Source organism: Archocentrus centrarchus, unplaced genomic scaffold (genome assembly GCF_007364275.1).
Source record: "Archocentrus centrarchus isolate MPI-CPG fArcCen1 unplaced genomic scaffold, fArcCen1 scaffold_53_ctg1, whole genome shotgun sequence".
Classification (NCBI taxonomy): Eukaryota; Metazoa; Chordata; class Actinopteri; order Cichliformes; family Cichlidae; genus Archocentrus; species Archocentrus centrarchus.
Genome location: NW_022060275.1, coordinates 86,700 through 104,634, shown reverse-complemented (window position 1 = coordinate 104,634; position 17,935 = coordinate 86,700). Strand labels below are relative to the sequence as shown.

The following is a 17,935-nucleotide window of genomic DNA, read 5'->3' as shown; positions in this document are numbered from 1 at the left end:
ACACACAGGCTGTGATAAGAGTTTCACTCATAGCTGGAATTTTGGTTGGTGCCAGCACTGAAACATTACAGCAGGCAGCCACCTCGTGTCATTTGGGTAACAGGGGAATTTTCATGTCCCACAGTTGCAGCACTTTGTTTCTGAGGTCAAGAAGGGCATGGTGTCTTTGCAGAAAATCCCAACCTAGTATGACTGACTGGTAAGCACCTCTGAGAACTTCAAATTCTTCCTGCAATATCATAAACAACGACACAAGGCCAGAAAAACAGTCCATAATGTTCAGGGGGCCACCCAGGCCAAGGAGCAGAACTCACAGGCCGGGGAACACTAGGTTCATCAGGAGGCCAACCGCAGTCCCAGCGGCGGCAGCAGCGAAGCAGGTCAGGAGGCCGACCGCGCTCCCAGCGGTGGTGGCATGGAGACAAGACTGAAGGCCGGCCGCGATCCCAGCGGCGTGACAGGGGGCCAATGAAGGAGGCAATGGCACACGTCCAGGCGAGGCTTGACCTGAACTAAATCCTTAGGATGCTCGGACTGAGCAGACGCCACAGGACCCTCAGGTTAGGGGCGAGGTGCAGGACGGGGCTCCGACTGTGCGGTACCCTCCAGCGCGGGCTCTGGCTGAGCGGGACCCTCCGGGTGCTTGGACACTGGATGCGCAGGCTGGGGCTGCTTTGCAGGGCACACAGCCGTCTCGTCCTGCGACTGGGGCTGCTTTGCAGAGTGCACAGCAGCCCCTAGACAGCTGGAGCTGCTTAGGGGATTGTTTGAATGTATCTGATGGTGGTGAGGATGATGTGACAAGGGCTCTGACTGGGAAACTAGGGGCTCTACTGCAGCTGACGGGAAAGACTGGGGCTGAGACAAGGAAGCTGCTGAGGCTGACACTAGAGGCACTGATTGAGACAGGGAAGCAGCTGCGGCTAAATCTGGGGGTGCTGACTGAAGCTGAGGGGCTGCTGCAGATGACAGAGACTGAGGGGAGGCTGCTACAGCTAACACTGAAGACTGTGAGGAAGCTGACACTAGGGGAGCTGATTGAGGTGGCTTGGAGATTGCTGCCACTGACACAGACTGCAGGGAAACTAAGGGGACCAAAAATACAGAGTGAGCAGGAGCTGAGGGGACCGGGACAGGAACTGGCGCTGAGGGGACCGGTACTGAAGCTGAGGGGACTGAAACTGAACTGACCAGAGGAACCAAGGGGGTTAAGGAGCTAACTGAAGCAGACACTAGGGGAACTGAAACTAAAGCACAGGGAGCTGACTGAGAGGGACCTGAAACAGCTGACACTGACACTGTATCTGACTGGGACCGGGGGAGCTGACTGAGACTGTGACTGGGGCTGTAACTGAAACTCTTTGGAGGCCAGGGCAGCTGACTGTGGAGCTGACAGGGACTGTGGCTGGAGGGAGGCTGGAGCTACTGCTGACTGAGACAGAGACTGGGGGAGATCTGGAGCTACAGCTGACAGAGACAGGATAGCGGCAGATGAAGCTGCTGCAGATGCAGAAGACAGAGACACTGTGGAGTGTGGCTGTGGCTTGGGGCCTGCTGCTGCTGCTGTAGGCGGCGGAGACAGTGGCTGAAGAGGCGCTGCAGGCGGTGCTGAAGACTGTGGTTGCCTGCAGCAGGGGCTCTGCTGCAGGCAACGGAGTAAGTAAGTGAAGAATGCATTGAAATATGTCATTTTCCAGATAAATCGAGCTAACAGAAACACCATAGAAATGGGAAGTGGTACAATACCGCAGTGAGAGCCAACACCAAGGGACCACGTAAATATTCAATGCCATATGTCAGAACAATATCCAGAGTGTGATTAAAGTGGCGTGGCTTATTTACATTTTGAGAGAAGCCAACTGAATCTAGTAATAGATTAATAGGTAATAGGTTATTAATAGGTTATTTTCACCACATATCAGTGGTTAAAGCAAAAAGAAGGTGTCACCCACTGAAACCAACAAATGAGCAAATAAAAGGAGCCTCACTCGAACAGCTGAACTACTATCAGCTATAGAAAGATAACTTGCTGCTTTGGATTTTCAACAAGACCAGTAAAATCTGTTTTAGTGAAATTATCAGTGATTTTACATTTAAGTCCAGATTTATGTCTTTCCTTAGTTTGAGTGTCCGTGCACATCAAGTACTAAATATCTGCTGGCATTGCCAGAGTTTTCTTTTGCTTTTTAGAGCAGCTTCTAGATATTTTTTGGCTTTTTCTTCCTTGTGAAATGCTTCACTCTGGTTTAAATCCTGCCTTTGCTGTGTATAAGGACAATGATTCCTCTTATAACTTATTACCTCTCATTTCTCTGAAGAGGAAACAACACTGAAACCCGCAGTCAGTCAGGAAGAGGAGGGTTTTATCACCTGATGTGACTGTTAACTGATCAAAGGCTTGATTCATTTTGTAAAGCAGCACCATGAAGGGAGCATCTCTACTACGGCTGATCTGTAAGTCCACTCTTTGATTTTATGCCCAGGCTAGTATTCAACAGTGACCTTTCAGAACATATCAAATTTTCATACATCCATTTTATACTTCATTAGGAAATAAAGCTGCAGTTAAATTTGCTTAGCATTCTTAGCGCCTCAGTAATAGTTTAAAGAACGACTAACTGCTCCTGTAACAATTAGCAGTACTGGAAAGAACATTTGCGACACAAAATATCAATTTAAGACAATTTTTACTAGCTAGTAAAACCTCTTTAGGTCTTAAATAGTCACTTTAGTGTTTGAATAGCAACGACACATCTTCAGTGATGACAACTGAAACAAGTGGCCATTCTGAGTGTCAGTGAGTGAAAAGAAGTTGTGAAAAGAGGAAACAGAAGAGTTTTTACATTTCCTAAAACACTGTTTAGTGTCTTTTCATGTTACTCAATATTATAAATACAAGAATTGCATTAAAAGTGTTTTATCTGCTCAAAGATGACACACTTTAGATCATGGACAAAGCCAGACCACAAAAAAAAAAAAACACTATTAAGTCAAAACACATGCTTTGTCAAAAGAAAAGACAGCAAAATGCTCTTTCCACTATCAGTTTAAAAATCTAAGCAATAACAGGTATTCCGTAAAACTAACAGTATGTGAAGGGTTTTAGTCTAAAGATTAGGCTGCCTTTTGGCTGTTTTTCCATTGTATGCATCTGGTTTGCTGTATACAAAAATTAGAGTATGATGTGCTGCTTCCTGTGCTCTAAATTAGGTAAATGTTGACCACACAGACATCAGTGTATGTTTCCCACACTCGGTCTGTTTTGTCTTTGCTGTGAAACCTCAACTCAACCCAACTGTCTTTCTTTGCAGTTCTGAATTCACTGCTGAGCTGCACAACAAACCAAGGTCAGTAAACTGTTTAGTGTTCAATTCTATCTTTTTATTCTTGGACTCTGTCAGAGTATCTTTGCCTGAATCACAGCTCAAAATGATCCTTTTTTATCTGATACTAGGCCACTCAGTTAATCCTCTGTCTGAAACAAGCTGTTTTAGCACCTCCCCAATTAAGAAAACTTTCTCCTGAATGTCTGACCCTTGCAGACAGAAGCTTTGAACAGTGTAACTTTTGTACCTGAGATTAGGTAAAACAAAACTGTGTTAAACTGACTGTTCAGAGCAGTCTGAGGCCTGAGATTTGGTTTCACACTGATTATTTGTGCTTAAACTGACCTATTTATGTGAAACTTGTGAAAATAAGGAAAAGTAGAATAGGTTCAAGTGTTCAAGTGTTCTAAAAAAAATGAAAACTTGGTGTTTGTGATACTATTGTTTTGTTTACTGTTTAAGGACAGGGATACTCTTGATTAAGTGTGGTGAGCTACATCTTAAAGGGATTATTTTTTTCTTTTGCAAGTTAGAAAATAAGATGCAGTTTTTGCCCTGGTCATAACTCCACAAAAATCCTCTTAAGGATACATGTATTTGAGGGGTGCATTGGAGTTTGCCCAACTAGTCTTCATGTGTTTTGTGGACTTTGAGAAGGCATTCACTTAGATCCCTCGGGGTATCCTGTAGGCGGTCCTTCATGAGTATGGCGTGTCTGGCTGGGTGATATAACTGTGCAACCATAGTGAGAGCTTGGTCCATATTGCTGGCAGTAAATTGGACTCCTTTCCAGGTGGGTGTTGGACTACACCAGGGCTGGCCTTTGCCACCGATTCTGTTCACAGTTTTTATGGACAGAATATCTATGTGTAGCCAGGTGGTGAAGGCTCCCCACTTTGGTGGCATCAGGATTTCATCGTCATCTGCTTTTTGCAGATGGTGTGGTCCTGTTAGCTTCCTGTTAGGCCTCCATCTGGCACTGGAATGGTTCACGGCTGAGTGTGAAGCAGTGGGAATGAGAACTGGCACCTCAAAGTCTGAGTTCATAGTCCAAGCAGAGGAGTTTAAGTATCTTGGGGTCTAGTTTCTGAGTGAGGAGAGAGTAGAGCATGAGATTGGCAGATGGATTGGGCCATGACTGCAGTGATGTGGATGTTATACTGATCACTTGTGGTGAAAAGAGAGCTGAGCATAAAAGTGAAGCTGTTGATTTACAATTTGTTTCTATGCTCACCTATGGTCATGAGATTGCAGATATAACAGGCAAAAATGAGTTTCCTTCGAAGGGTTGCTGGGTTGCTGAGGAAATTAGTCATTTGAGAAAGGCTCAGAGTAGAGCCGCTGCTCCAACATATAAAAAGGAGCCAGTTGAGATGGTTTGGGCATCTGACTAAGATGCCTCCTGAATGCCTCTTCGGTGAGGTTTTTCGGGCATGTCCCACCGATCACCCCATGTCACCCCACGCAGTCTCACCAAACATGCTCCCGTTGCCCCATCTGATACCACAAATCAAGGTCTAACTCAGTACTAGACAGTCCCATAACCTGCCCTATGTTCACGTTATTTTATTTTCTTATTTTATATATATATATATATATATATATATATATATATATATATATATATATATATATATATATATATATATATATATATATAATATGTGTGTGTGTGTGTGTGTGTGTGAGATGTATGTATTTACTTATTTTTTAATTAAAAATGGATTCATAACATCCCTTCTCCCTCACAGCTCATCTGAATGTGAGTCCCAGCAGCTCTCAGCTGTTTACAGATGACTTTGTGTCTCTGAGCTGTGAGGAGGACGACAGCTCTGCTGGATGGACTCTGAGGAGAAACACAAGCACAGAAACCAGAGCTGAGTGTGGAGCTGGGTTTGGAAAGCTAATTGGTTCTTCCTGTGACATCAGCTACATTGACCCACTGGAGAGTGGAGTTTACTGGTGTGAGTCCAGAGAGGGTGCCATCAGTAACATGGTTAACCTCACAGTCTCTGGTAAGCTGAGTGTGTGGAGTTAGTGTTGATGAAGCTGTGTGTAAATGGATGAAATGCTGTAGTTTGTCTCTGTGTTGAGGTGGATCAGTGATCCTGCAGAGTCCTGTCCTCCCTGTGATGGAGGGAGATGACGTCACTCTGCTCTGTCAAACAAAGACCACTCCCTCCAACCTCACAGCTGCTTTCTATAAAGATGGCTCCCTCATCAGGAAGCAGCCTACAGGTCACATGACCATCCAGCATGTTTCCAGGTCTGATGAAGGCCTCTACAAGTGTGTGATCAGCGGTCATGGAGAGTCTCCATCCAGCTGGATCACTGTCACAGGTGAGGAGCTTCATTCTGATTTCATCTCTTATTTCATCCACACATTCACCTGAACAGGTGGGATTCTCTCTGCAGAAAAATATACCACAACACCCATGGCCACCTCCTCTGTCCCACCTACCATTATGCCTGTGCAGACCTCAATGACCCATCCCAAACTTCTCTTCAGAGTGGTCCTCCACCTGGTGGTATTCTGTCCATACTTCATCTCCACTCTTCTGATGGTGTCTTTATACCGACACAGAGGTAATACTCATTTGTTCATCAATCAGTGTGCCGATGATTAGCTCCTCTATCTATCTTAAGTTTTTATGTGTTAACAGCTGATACAATTTTCTACATTTATAGGAATGCGCCTGCATGTCTCTATGGTAAAGACCCCATCCACTCAGGCTGGACAGGGATTGGATAATGACTATGAAGATGTAACTATCCAGGATCTTCTCTGAAGCAGCACTGATGTTCAGACTCCTGTTGATGGAAAATTCAGTTAAATTTCATATTTTTGATTATTGCTTCAACTGTATCTCTGAGGGACTTTGGCCTTTCCACCCATGTTATGGAATAAATAGACTGCTGTTCATCTCTTGATATTCTTATGTAGAAAAACAGTAAATATTCCTGCTCAGGGGTGGATATGCATCATGTGTTATGTCTGTATCACTGTAGCTCTGTAAATGTACAAGGCAGCCAGTTTACTTCTAAACAAAACCTTGAGTAGTTTTCATATCAGATGCAATATTATAATAAATATTGACTTTTTTGAGCAAGTTTATAAACCTTTCTCTGTAGATTTATTTGTTTCTCCTTTTTTGGAAGTTATCTCTGTTGTCTCAATCTCTCACTTATCTCTCAATATTTCTATGCACTAAACTTCATATTAAATATATATTAACCTCAAGGAATTATTTTAAAAATATTGTTATAAGAAGGCCTAGACAATTCAACATAAATATTCATTTTTAAAATATGATGCTGTCTCATCTGCATAGAGAGGTAATACATATGTTGGATACAACTGGTTTCATTAAAGAAACACGTAAGAAACTGTCCTTCCCTGGAACAGTCTGTTTGTTAAACAGAATTTGTAGCACATGTGAATGTGTAAATCACAAATTGTGAAAGCTGCATTAACACAATGTTGGTTTGAATGTAAAAATGATGTTTAATGATAATTAGAAAACTGTGCAATAAATCCAGAATTTTCCTTTCATTTAAATTTGTGTCTTCTTTATACTTAATAAAATGATGTTCCCTCATCAAAGAAGAATCTAAGTCTGAAAAGTTAAAATCCTCCACATCATGGCAGAATGGTATACATGTATAATCCATCATTAATCAAGGACAACCAGAATAATCCCAGGAAAAATTAAATACATCTTTGCATGCACAATTCTTATCATCCACTCAATGTTTTTGCACATCTCACAATGCTAACATGTCTTTACTAATTTCACTGATAACATAACATGCAATTAACTGGTTTCTTACATTTCTGTCTCAATTTATTTCTTAACCAGGAAGTGAAACTCTTGAGATTCAGAATCTCAATCTTTGTAAAAGTATCCTGGACCAAGACAGACCTTACATGCTTTTGTGATGATGGAAGCTCGAGTGGAAAAACCCACACAAGGGGGGGTCATGCTGATGGGCTTTTAGTGATCTCAGATGCTCTTGCTGTAAGATAACAATGCTAACTACTGAACACTTTTTAATAGCTGTGCATTTTCCAGACTGCTCTGAGCTGATAGGAAGACAACAGTAACTCAAATAACCACTCTTTACAGCCAAGGTATGTAGAGAATTAATATTGTATCCTAAGTAATATATTATCATTTGATATATCAATAATCCTTTCAAATTCATACTATTTTTAATGCTGTGATGTGGAAGTTTTGCACTTACATATTCTCTGTCATGTTGATGGTCGTTATGAAAACACTGCAATTGTGCACAGTTCACATTATAGATATAAAGTAACAATCCTTCCACAGGTTTACCAATCGAAATCTCATTACGACTTTCACATCCTTTAGTTAGACAAGTTTGATCACCCATCATTTTTTCTATATGAAACAAAGCTAGACTCACCTTCAGCCGTGTTTACAATCTGATGACCAACAACAAACGCCGGCTCATCACGGATGAGCCGGCGTTCTGATTGGTTCTAGGGCCATGGAGGCTTCAAATGCCAAGACAAGAGAGATGCCAAAATACAAGAAACAAAATTCAATTAAAACTCCATGCGGTGTTGATCGGGTCCTCGCACCCAGCGCGAGTCGACCCATGGCGCACTCGGTTTTATGATTGTTATGGTGTACCGAAGGTCTGTTACAAGTTTCATTCATTTATGGGAAACTATAGCTTTTGCTCTCCATATAAACCCAAAACAATATCTGGGTGGTGATCATGGTTCCAGTGTGCAAAATAGGACATGGGTCTTATTGACTTTTTTGATTGTGATGTTGAACAGAATGTCTGTAACCAATTTCATACATTTCCAAGAAACTAAATCTTTTGCTCTCCATATAACTCAATGCAGTATGTATTTGGGGTATGGTCACGGCTGTGGTGTGCAAAATAGAGCATGGTCTCATTGACTTTTTTGATCAGGATGATGTCAGGAATGTTGAAACAAATTTTCATGGATTTCAGAGAAACTAAATTCAGAGAAACTCATTCTGTGGACCATCATACAAATTTTCATTTGCTTCTGTAGGGGGCACTATTGCACCTATGGCCTTGAATCTGTAGTTATGGGCTCAGTCGGAGTTTGTACATGGGTAATTAAATTTTTAGGCTCATCAGGCAAAGCACGTGCGAACGAGTACACAAACAATGTTGTGGAAAGGGAGAAAAACGAAGCCCAAATTAAACGGCCTTATGTGACAAGGCCGTTGAATATTCTACAAAACATGAATAACTTTTGATGGGCTACTTGTCTAGATGATCTGGAGCCATTTTGGTCTCGCTGGGTGAAATGGCCTAGGAGGAGATGATTTCAATAGCAGGCCTGAAAATGGCAAAAATTGACACCTTCAATTGAAAGTGGCTGACTTACTGTAGGTTTCGGGTATGGGTCCAAGAGACTTTTTTGTACGTCTTAGGATGTTACATGAGCCTGCACAATTTCAGCTATGTAGATAAAATGTAGCTCTGGAGCTACGCAAAAAACATGGTATTTCATGATATTTCCAGATCCTACTAGGTGGCATATCATTGTGTTCAGGGCAGGAAATGGCTAAAATCAGCCATTTAATTAAAAATGGCATCCTTCCTGTTGGGTTTAGGCCATTGGACCCTAGGTCTTTTTTGTTCGTCCGGACATGTTACATATGTGTACCAAATTTCATACATGTACGTGAAACACAGCAGTGGGAATTGAACTAAAGGTGGCGCTGTAGAGCCATTTTGAAAGGGCTATGCCTGAAACCATTAAAATACTTACATTTTCACCAGACTTGACATGTGTGCAAAATTTCAAGAATGCCTTTATTAGTCCCACAAATGGGGAAATTGCAGTTAACAGAACATCCATCCAAAACAAAAACATAACACAGACAGGGGGGGGGGGGGGGGGGGGGGCAGATGTCTGAGGTCATGCAACCGTTTCTCAACGGCGCTACCTTTAGCAGAAAGACAGAAAGAGATACACTGGGATAGTTAGGTTCAAAAAAATCATCTCATACTGTGTTCATAAAGAACACCTTACGAGGTTACAAAAAACACCTCAGCAAAAAGCATATTGCACATATAAAGCCGGGATAGCAGTATGGTGGGTAGGGCCAGGGTCAGGAGGGGATGCAGACGGAGACGAGAGGGTGGGGGCATTGTGGAGCCCAGATGCCAGCTCCCAGCCAAACAGTTCGCTGATAGTGATGGAAGTTCATCAGCGGCCTTGGTACACCAGATCCAGCTTCACAATTCACAGAGAGGGCTGAGGGGGATAGCGGCCTTCACACATAGCTCTGGAGAGATATGATTGCCAGCCAAGGCCGGCTAGGGAGCCGAATTCTGATAATGCAGATGTTGTTTTGGAACAGGCTGCTTGTTTTTTCAACAGCCTTCAGTCTCACTGGGAAACCATTCAATAAATCCAATAATCCAAATTCATTAGTTACCGTCCTCACTGAGCAGAACCGTACCTTATCTCCAGATCGAACCCCTCTCACCTGCTACTCCCCAAGTCTACGGCTCAGGTTCATCAGGCTTTGAGTCTGAGTCTGTACCATTCTGGTCAGCCCATCCACCTGGGTCGGCAGCCTCTGCAGATGTCGAACTGCCGTCCAGGTTTTCTTGATTTCTCGGTAAATCAGGTATCCTCCAAGCCCAAACAGAAAAGATACCGCTACCAGATAGCCAAATATGTAAGCGTCTTCCACGTCTTCCACCTCGAGGGCCGAGAAGCACACAGGTCTCCACGAGCTCCAAGAGTCGATGACATATCCAACCGGGTCTGTTCCACTCGGACACGCAGGCTCCCCTTTCCCAGATCTCATAGTGGAAAAAATTCGATCAATGGTCTTGAAGGCCCAGTTTGCCAAATCCATATTAATCTTATTCTTATTCGAACAGTGTGCAAGAGACACTCTCACAGCAAGCAGCAAGCAGGAAAGATAGGGAGGGCAGGGAGAGAGATAGAATGCGACCGTCCCCGTCAGAGGCTTGAGCATGTTTAGGCCCTAAAAAAAGCAATTCATTTGCCTAAATATCCAAAGCAGTTACAATAGGGCCTTCGCACAGGTTGTATGTCTGTGTAGATTCTCAGTTATCCAGGTCATAGTAGTCTCTGGAGCTTGAAAAAGGCGACTGGACTTCTTTTTTTTTTTTTTTTTTTGTTTCTTGAAGACGTTTCACCTCTCATCCGAAAGGCTTCTTCAGTTCTCAACCAAATGGTGGAGAGACCCAGGTATTTAAACCCCTGTGGGCGTAGTCCCCTGGAGGTGGTTATGACCCTCTATTGATCATGTGCTTGAACACATGTGCCCAGGTGTGAAGGGGGCGTGGGTCATATTTAATCAGTGGTTTCAGTTGAAACCAATTTAGGACTCCGCTCCATTGTTTCCTGTGGCCTATTGAGGTCACTGGAACAAAGGTGTGAATGGGGGTTGAGACGTCTGGGAAGGGAGCTCAGAACAGCACTGTAAGCGGGGGAAAGTTGGTGACGTAATCCACCTCCTCTGTTCAATGATGGTTGTTCACAGTGGACATAGATGGCTTCTTTCACTCCTCTTTCAAACCATCTGTTTTCCCTGTCCAAAATGTGGACATTGGCATCCTCAAAAGAGTGCCCTTTTTCCTTCAGATGCAGATGTACTGCTGAATCTTGTCCTGTCGAGGTGGCTCTTCTATGTTGTGCCATTCGTTTGTGAAGAGGCTGTTTGGTTTCACCAATGTAGAGGTCCGAGCATTCTTCACTGCACTGAACAGCATACACTACATCGCTGATCTTGTGTTTGGCGGGTTTGTCCTTGGGATGAACCAGTTTTTGTCTTAGGGTGTGACTTGGTTTGAAGTATACTGAGATGTCATGCTTGGAGAAAATTCTTCTGAGTTTCTCTGACAAGCCTGACACATATGGGATGACAATGTTGTTCCTCTTGTCCTTCCCATTCTCTGTAGTTTGTGTTTGGCCTTCATTCCTGTGCATCTTAGCTGATTTGATGAAGGCCCAGTTGGGGTAACCGCATGTTTTGAGGGCTTTCTTAATGTGTGTGTGTTCCTTATGCTTCCCTTCTGCCTTAGAGGGAACACTTTCCGCACGGTGTTGTAGGGTCCTGATCACCCCAAGTTTGTGTTCCAGAGGGTGGTGGGAGTCAAAGAGGAGATACTGGTCTGTGTGTGTGGGCTTCCGGTAAACTTCAATGTTGAGGCTTCCATCTTCCTCGATAAGCACCGCACAGTCCAGGAATGGTAACTTGTTATCTCTGGTGTCCTCCCTGGTAAAACGTATGTATTTATCCACTGAGTTAATGTGACGAGTGAAGGCTTCTACTTCTTGGGTTTTGATTTTGACCCAGGTGTCATCTACATATCTGTACCAGTGGCTAGGTGCCTTCCCTTTGAAAGAACCAAGAGCTTTACTTTCCACTTCCTCCATGTAAAGGTTGGCTACAATGGGAGACACTGGGGAGCCCATGGCACATCCATGCTTCTGTCTGTAGAATCCATCATTGTATTTAAAATATGTTGTGGTAAGGAAGAGATCTAAAAGTGCACAAATCTGATCTGGGGTGAAGCTGGTTCTGTTCAGTAAGGAATCGTCTTCCTGTAGTCGTCTTCTGACGGTCTCCACTGCCTCAGTTGTAGGTATGCAAGTGAAAAGTGAAACCACATCAAAGGACACCATGGCCCTAGCACAGGTTGTGCTAGGGCCCTAAAAATCACAGGAAACAATGCAGGGAAACACAGGCAGGCAATAGTACGTTATGACAGAGAACTACTTCTTACAGCTAGGTAACTAAACACACCTAACTAACTCAGGGTAACGAGACAAGGGAAACCAAAACACCCCCTTGTTTCACTAGGTAGACAGATAGCTCCTTCCACGCACTGTAGTCAATGTATCATGGATTTATGGTGAACCACCACTTATATGGACAGCATGAGAATGCAGTAAAACTGAAATTAAAAAAGCAAATGACATTTATAAGTCCCATTAACTTACATATTCTTCATGTATTTTTAGCATCTCAAAGCCTATATTACATGCTTATGGCTTATGGCTAATTGAAAGTCAACATGACAGAATGCATGCCAATAAATGACACAGGAAGCACAAACAAGGCTTAACCTAGTCAACTAGCAATCACAGGCATCTTAGCACATCCATACTTACAGAATATGCCTCTATAGTGATTTCTTAAAATATAGTTGTAGCTGCTGTATCTACCTGAAATCATAATGTGCTCTCTATCAAGGTGTAAGGGAAAAAGAAAAAAAATGGCCACCAACAGGATACATTATCTGTGCCTAGATGTGCTTGGTACAGGCATCCTATAATCCTACAAGACCAAGAGTATCCACGGAAGGACATAGACTGTAGAGTGCGCTTGGTTTGGGCTGGTTGATGTCCTTATGCATTGCACTCTGTAGGGCAGTGGTGAGCAAACTACAGCCCGTGGGCTACAGCTGACCCATTTGTCTTTTTAATGTGGCCCACCAAAGATTGGTACAGAATTGCACAAATCAAATCATATCATAATTATGACTGATGTCCAAGATTCTGAAAATTGCTACAAAAAAAACAAAACACCAGACATCAATGCACTGGCAAAAACAATACTGTTCCCACTAAAATTATAAAAAAATATATAAAAAAATAAGAATTCCTCTTTTAAAATTAATACTATTAATATTTTAACATAAAACACAACTGCAAGGTGTGCGAGAACCAGCCTCTTAGCCAGCCAGACTCTGGCAGTCCTCATCAACTAAATGCTATGGGAGATGGAGATTATTCATACTGTATAGTGAAAGCAGTACTGCAAAATAGGGTTGCAAGTATCGATTATTCCATTGATTAATCGAGTGATCTGATTAGAAATACTTTTTTCGTATTGTAACTAGGGATGGCACGATACCACTTTTTTAGGTTCGATACGATACCGATATTTTATCTGCCGATACAGATACAAATCTAATCTTTTTAAAAAAAAAACAAAAAAAAAATTGATTTCAACAGTCTCACACACAACAAAATCAAAATCTTTTAGTTGTCCCATGTAAAAGACTAAGAACCAGGGAGGGGCAGAGCTTTTCAGGCAGTGGTGCCAAAGCTCTGGAACTGTTTACCACTCCAGCTCCATTTAGCTGACTCTGTGGAGTCTTAAAAAAAACAGTTGAAAACCTTTCTGTTTAACCAGGTTTTCTGTTAACTTTATTTTTATTCTTTTTCTTTTAATATGGTAATGTTAATATGTTTTTAACATGGTGTTTTATCTGGGTTTTTTGATATCGTGTTTTAATTATTGTACAGTGCTTTGCGATGTTTTGTATGTGAAAAGCACTAAATAAATAAACTTTACTTACTTACAACAATCGCTATATCACCTGAATCCTGTTGCTCCTATGTGAGAAGGTGATGCATTGGCTTATGGTATGTTGCAAATTTCAGTAGGGCTGCAACTATCGCTTAATTTAGTAATCGAGTTTTCAATCAATTATACCATCAATTACCCGAGTAACTGGATAAGAAATACTTATTTCACATTAACAGTTCATCTGCATATTTTAACTTCTGTATTGCAGGTTTTCCCTATGTGAAACAAACAGGGTGGATGAAGCAGCTACAAAGTTCTCTTTTCTTCACTTACTGATCAGCTGGTTGATGAAAGACCTCCAGCTGTTTCCCAGTAAGGGTTTAATGGAGATTACAGGGAGAAACGCTTCCTTCTGCTCCATCTGAGCTCACTGGCTCTGCCTCTTTGGGCTTGTGCAGACTGACTGCACGTAAATCAGCTGACTGCTACTGTTGTGTCATCAGTGTTTATGTTGAAAAACTGGGGGCTGGGTGAGCGTAATCTTGTAATGCTTTATATTCACAAGCATTCTCCTAAATACGTTTCTACTGCAGGTCTATATTTAGTCACTAATCAGGGATTAAAGTATAAAAAATATTTTGACAGGGAAGGAGTCCTTCCGGTACCGGACAATCACTGCCAGTATGTCCGGGAGCTGAAGTAGAGAAAAAAAAATAAGCAGAGCGCGGTGGAGGCGTGGAAAAACATGTCTGTGGTGATCGTTCAGTGTCAAAGGGAATCCGTCGCAGCGACGGAGAACTGAGGGGGTTATTTCCTCATCCCCACTCCATTTTGGTAGATGGTGGTAATGCAGCTTTAAGCTGGTTTGGTCAACCGCAAAGCCACAAGAAGAAGAAGACGACGGAGAACTGTAATGCAGTTAATGTGGGTCAGATCGGATCGGATTGCATTTTTTTATTTCTTCCCAATATCCGATCCAGTAATTTAGGCCAGGATCGGACCGATATACCGATACTGAATATCGGATCGGCGCGTCCCTAATTGTAACCCTGATTTCTGGTTGATGTAGCGTTCTCTGGTCTCTCTCCTTCTTGGGTGGTGGATGTATGGCGGGTTACAATTAATCTTAAAAATAATCTTCTATAATAAACATCAAGTCGGCAGGGCAGTGTGAACTGAACTTTTACTCCTTCGTCACCAAGATGCACACCACACAGGAAAAACCAGTTCTGCACCAAAACAGTCCCACCATAAACACTACAAGGTCAGAATTAAATTACTTCTCACAAGGTTCAGTAATACATAACTTAAATGGTACACATAAAATTATAAGATGAAGCAAATGATAATTAATTATATAATAAACTCAGTTAAGTAAAATGAATATTTCAAAACTTAATTTGCAACACAAATTTATATTATAAACTGCACAAATTAAATGTGACCAAAAATAAATATATAAATAAATATTTATTTATTTTTTGCTGCAGTGGATGGAGCATCTACTAAGTTCTCTTTTCTTTACACTGGCACTTACTGATCAGGTGGTTGATGAAGGACCTCCAGCTGTTTCAAAGTAAAGATTTTAACGGTGGTTACAGAAAAAAGTGCTGCTGCTTTGGACACTAGAAAAATGGATTCGATAAGCAGAATCATTAAGCAAGCAGACTAACCATTCCAAGGAAATGTAATTACTGGGATAATACATTCCCATCCCTAGTGTTAGTGTTACAAACCATTGATTATTTTATTTCTTCCTTAGACTACAAGTTGCATCTGTGATCCCTGCATGCAGAACTCTGTAGCCACACTGTATGATCCTAATTAAAGTTCTCGCTGACATCCTGACTCTCAAGGTGTTCTTACCGACACACCAGAGCGGTTCCATGTTACTTCGGCCCAGCCCTTACACTCCATAAACAGTTGGTAGTTTCAACATTGGTCCTTCGAGCTGGATTTGTGAGGCTGCCTCGGATTCTACGCCTACATGATGCAGCAGTCTCTAATTGGTGAGGAGCTTCCTGCAGCTTCTACATGCCCCAGGGCATCAGTCTCACCTGCCTGCTTACCTGAGAGACTATAGCCTCTTTGCCACCAATAGGGTTCCGGAGCCAGTGCCTTTATTTGAACCGTTAGGCAGGTTTTCCACCCCGGAACCACTCGGTGCTCAGCTGAAAAACTGGTTCAACTCCGGCCCCACAAACTAGCTGGTCTCGAACCAAGAACGCATGATGAAAGCAGCAGAAGGGCGTGACGCTGCCATCTCAACATCAAGTTTTCTACCATATTACATGTGTATTACATGAGAAAAGCGAAGCGATTTTCACGGCTGTGAATTAGGTTGGGCTCTAAGGCTGAACTTGCTGCTTTGTATCAGTTCATATCACAGATAAAAGGACACAAAGTGCGTACTTGTCGTCTTGCTCTAATTGCTTTCTGTGTTTACCTCTGTGCTGCACACAGATGCTGCAGTAGTTTGGTTTGGACTGTAAAACTTATTTGCAGCACAAGAAAGGGGAGCGTGTTCTCCCACGTTCGTGCGCTTTGGCTTGCGTGTCCAGACGAGGACCCGCCCACACTCATACGTAAAGGAGCAGTTCACAGAAACGTTGTGGAAATGCAGGCCCGCTCTTAAGCGTTTCCCCAGTTCACTGTGCTGCAGTGGGAAAGTAGCATATGAGGTCCGAGCAGCAGGTTGGGATAGTGCCACCCCCTCACCACATGCAGCACAGCGTACAAAGGGTTCAGAGGACTGGTTTCCCCCATGTGGCCGCAGCAGAAGTGGGAAGGAGGACAGCGCATTCATCACGCCCCACCAGCGCCAGCCCTATCAGCCAGTATGCTGAGTCTACAGAAGCAGAGGAGTGAAGCCCGATGGGGGTACAACAATCCGACGCAACACCTACGTCTGAGGAGAACACATGGTACCCTTCCCGTTCCAGTGCATAGCTGGCCAGTCCGTCTGTGAGCAACCAGACGTCTCCTTCTGCCTTTCATAGACTGTGGGAGGGCCCTGATGAGCAGGGGGCACAGTTAGTGCCTCATGACAGACATGTTGGATTATATAGACAGTCTGTGTTTCACAGTGATAAGTTTTGTTTGAGTGCTTGTGATGATGAGAATGTTATTTCCTCCTGTCAGCCCTCTGGTGTGCCTATTATGACCCGCACCCCAAGTCTGCTCGGATATCGCATCCAGAGCCGGTGTTCCGACCGCAGCCTCTGTGATTTAGAACGCTTGCATCTCAGGCCAGTCACCATCCTCTGGACACTGGTGATTGCCCTACCTCTGCATGAGAACAGGGCCTGATGGACTCCATCAACCGCAATATGAGGGAGCTACAATTCATTAACACTAGAACTCCCAGAATTTTAGAACTACTAGAACTCCCATAGGTGGTCATTCTGACCACCATACATTATTTGCTTACATTTATAATAAATCAATATCATATGCACAACTATAATTTATAATCAACATCAAAGAATAAATGGATCTGTAATGTTACCAATCAACTAAAGATGATTGTGGCAAGGAACATCAGTAACCGGAACATATGTGTGTGTAGATTCTCAATCATCCAGGTCAAGGTTTTCTCTACAGCTCAAAAAAAGTTGAGTGGGCTTCTTTAAATTTTTTTGAAGTTGGTTCTCCTCTTATCCAAGAAGCTTCTTCAGGCTTTACCACCAAAAGTTGGAGAATCCCAGGTATTTACTACTACTACTACTACTACTTTTATTGATAAAGCACTTTAAAACAACAGCAGCGCCAACAAACTGCTTTACAGATACAAATCAAATAAGCCAATACACATAACAGTGACAACAACAACAATAAGAAAACCAACACAAATAAAACAAATAAAACGAGTCTCAGCATGTATTAAAAGCCAGGGAATAAAAATGTGTCTTAAGAGCAGTGTTAAAAGTCGACAATAAAGAAGAACTCTTTATATGCAATGGCAAGTTGTTCCATAATTTAGGAGCAGCAACGCTAAAAGCTCTGTCACCCCTGAGCAATAACTTCGACCTTGGTACCTCCAGGAACAGGTGATCAGCTGACCTGATCACCTGTTCCTGGAGGTACCAAGGTCGAAGTTATTGGTACCTCGGTACCTCCAGGAACAGGTGATCAGCTGACCTGAGGCAACGAGCTGGGAGGTATGGGTTTAATAGCTCAGAGAGATAAGATGGGTCAAGACCATGTAAACATTTAAAAACAAATAAGAGAATCTTAAAATGAACTCTAAAATGTACTGTAGTGTAGTGAAGCCAGAATAGGAGTGAC

At 42.7% G+C, this 17,935-nt stretch overlaps 1 protein-coding gene across 1 annotated transcript; it reads left to right on the top strand.

Annotated features, from left to right (window-relative positions):
• The first annotated feature begins 2,327 nt into the window (after positions 1-2,327).
• LOC115777423 (Fc receptor-like protein 5) lies at positions 2,328-6,115 on the top strand. The gene is made up of 6 exons (XM_030725331.1): positions 2,328-2,454; positions 3,312-3,347; positions 5,078-5,341; positions 5,421-5,666; positions 5,742-5,912; positions 6,015-6,115. Exons 1-6 carry the CDS (start codon positions 2,424-2,426, stop codon positions 6,113-6,115), a joined length of 849 nt encoding a protein of 282 aa, XP_030581191.1. The 5' UTR covers positions 2,328-2,423.
• Positions 6,116-17,935: the final 11,820 nt, after the last annotated feature.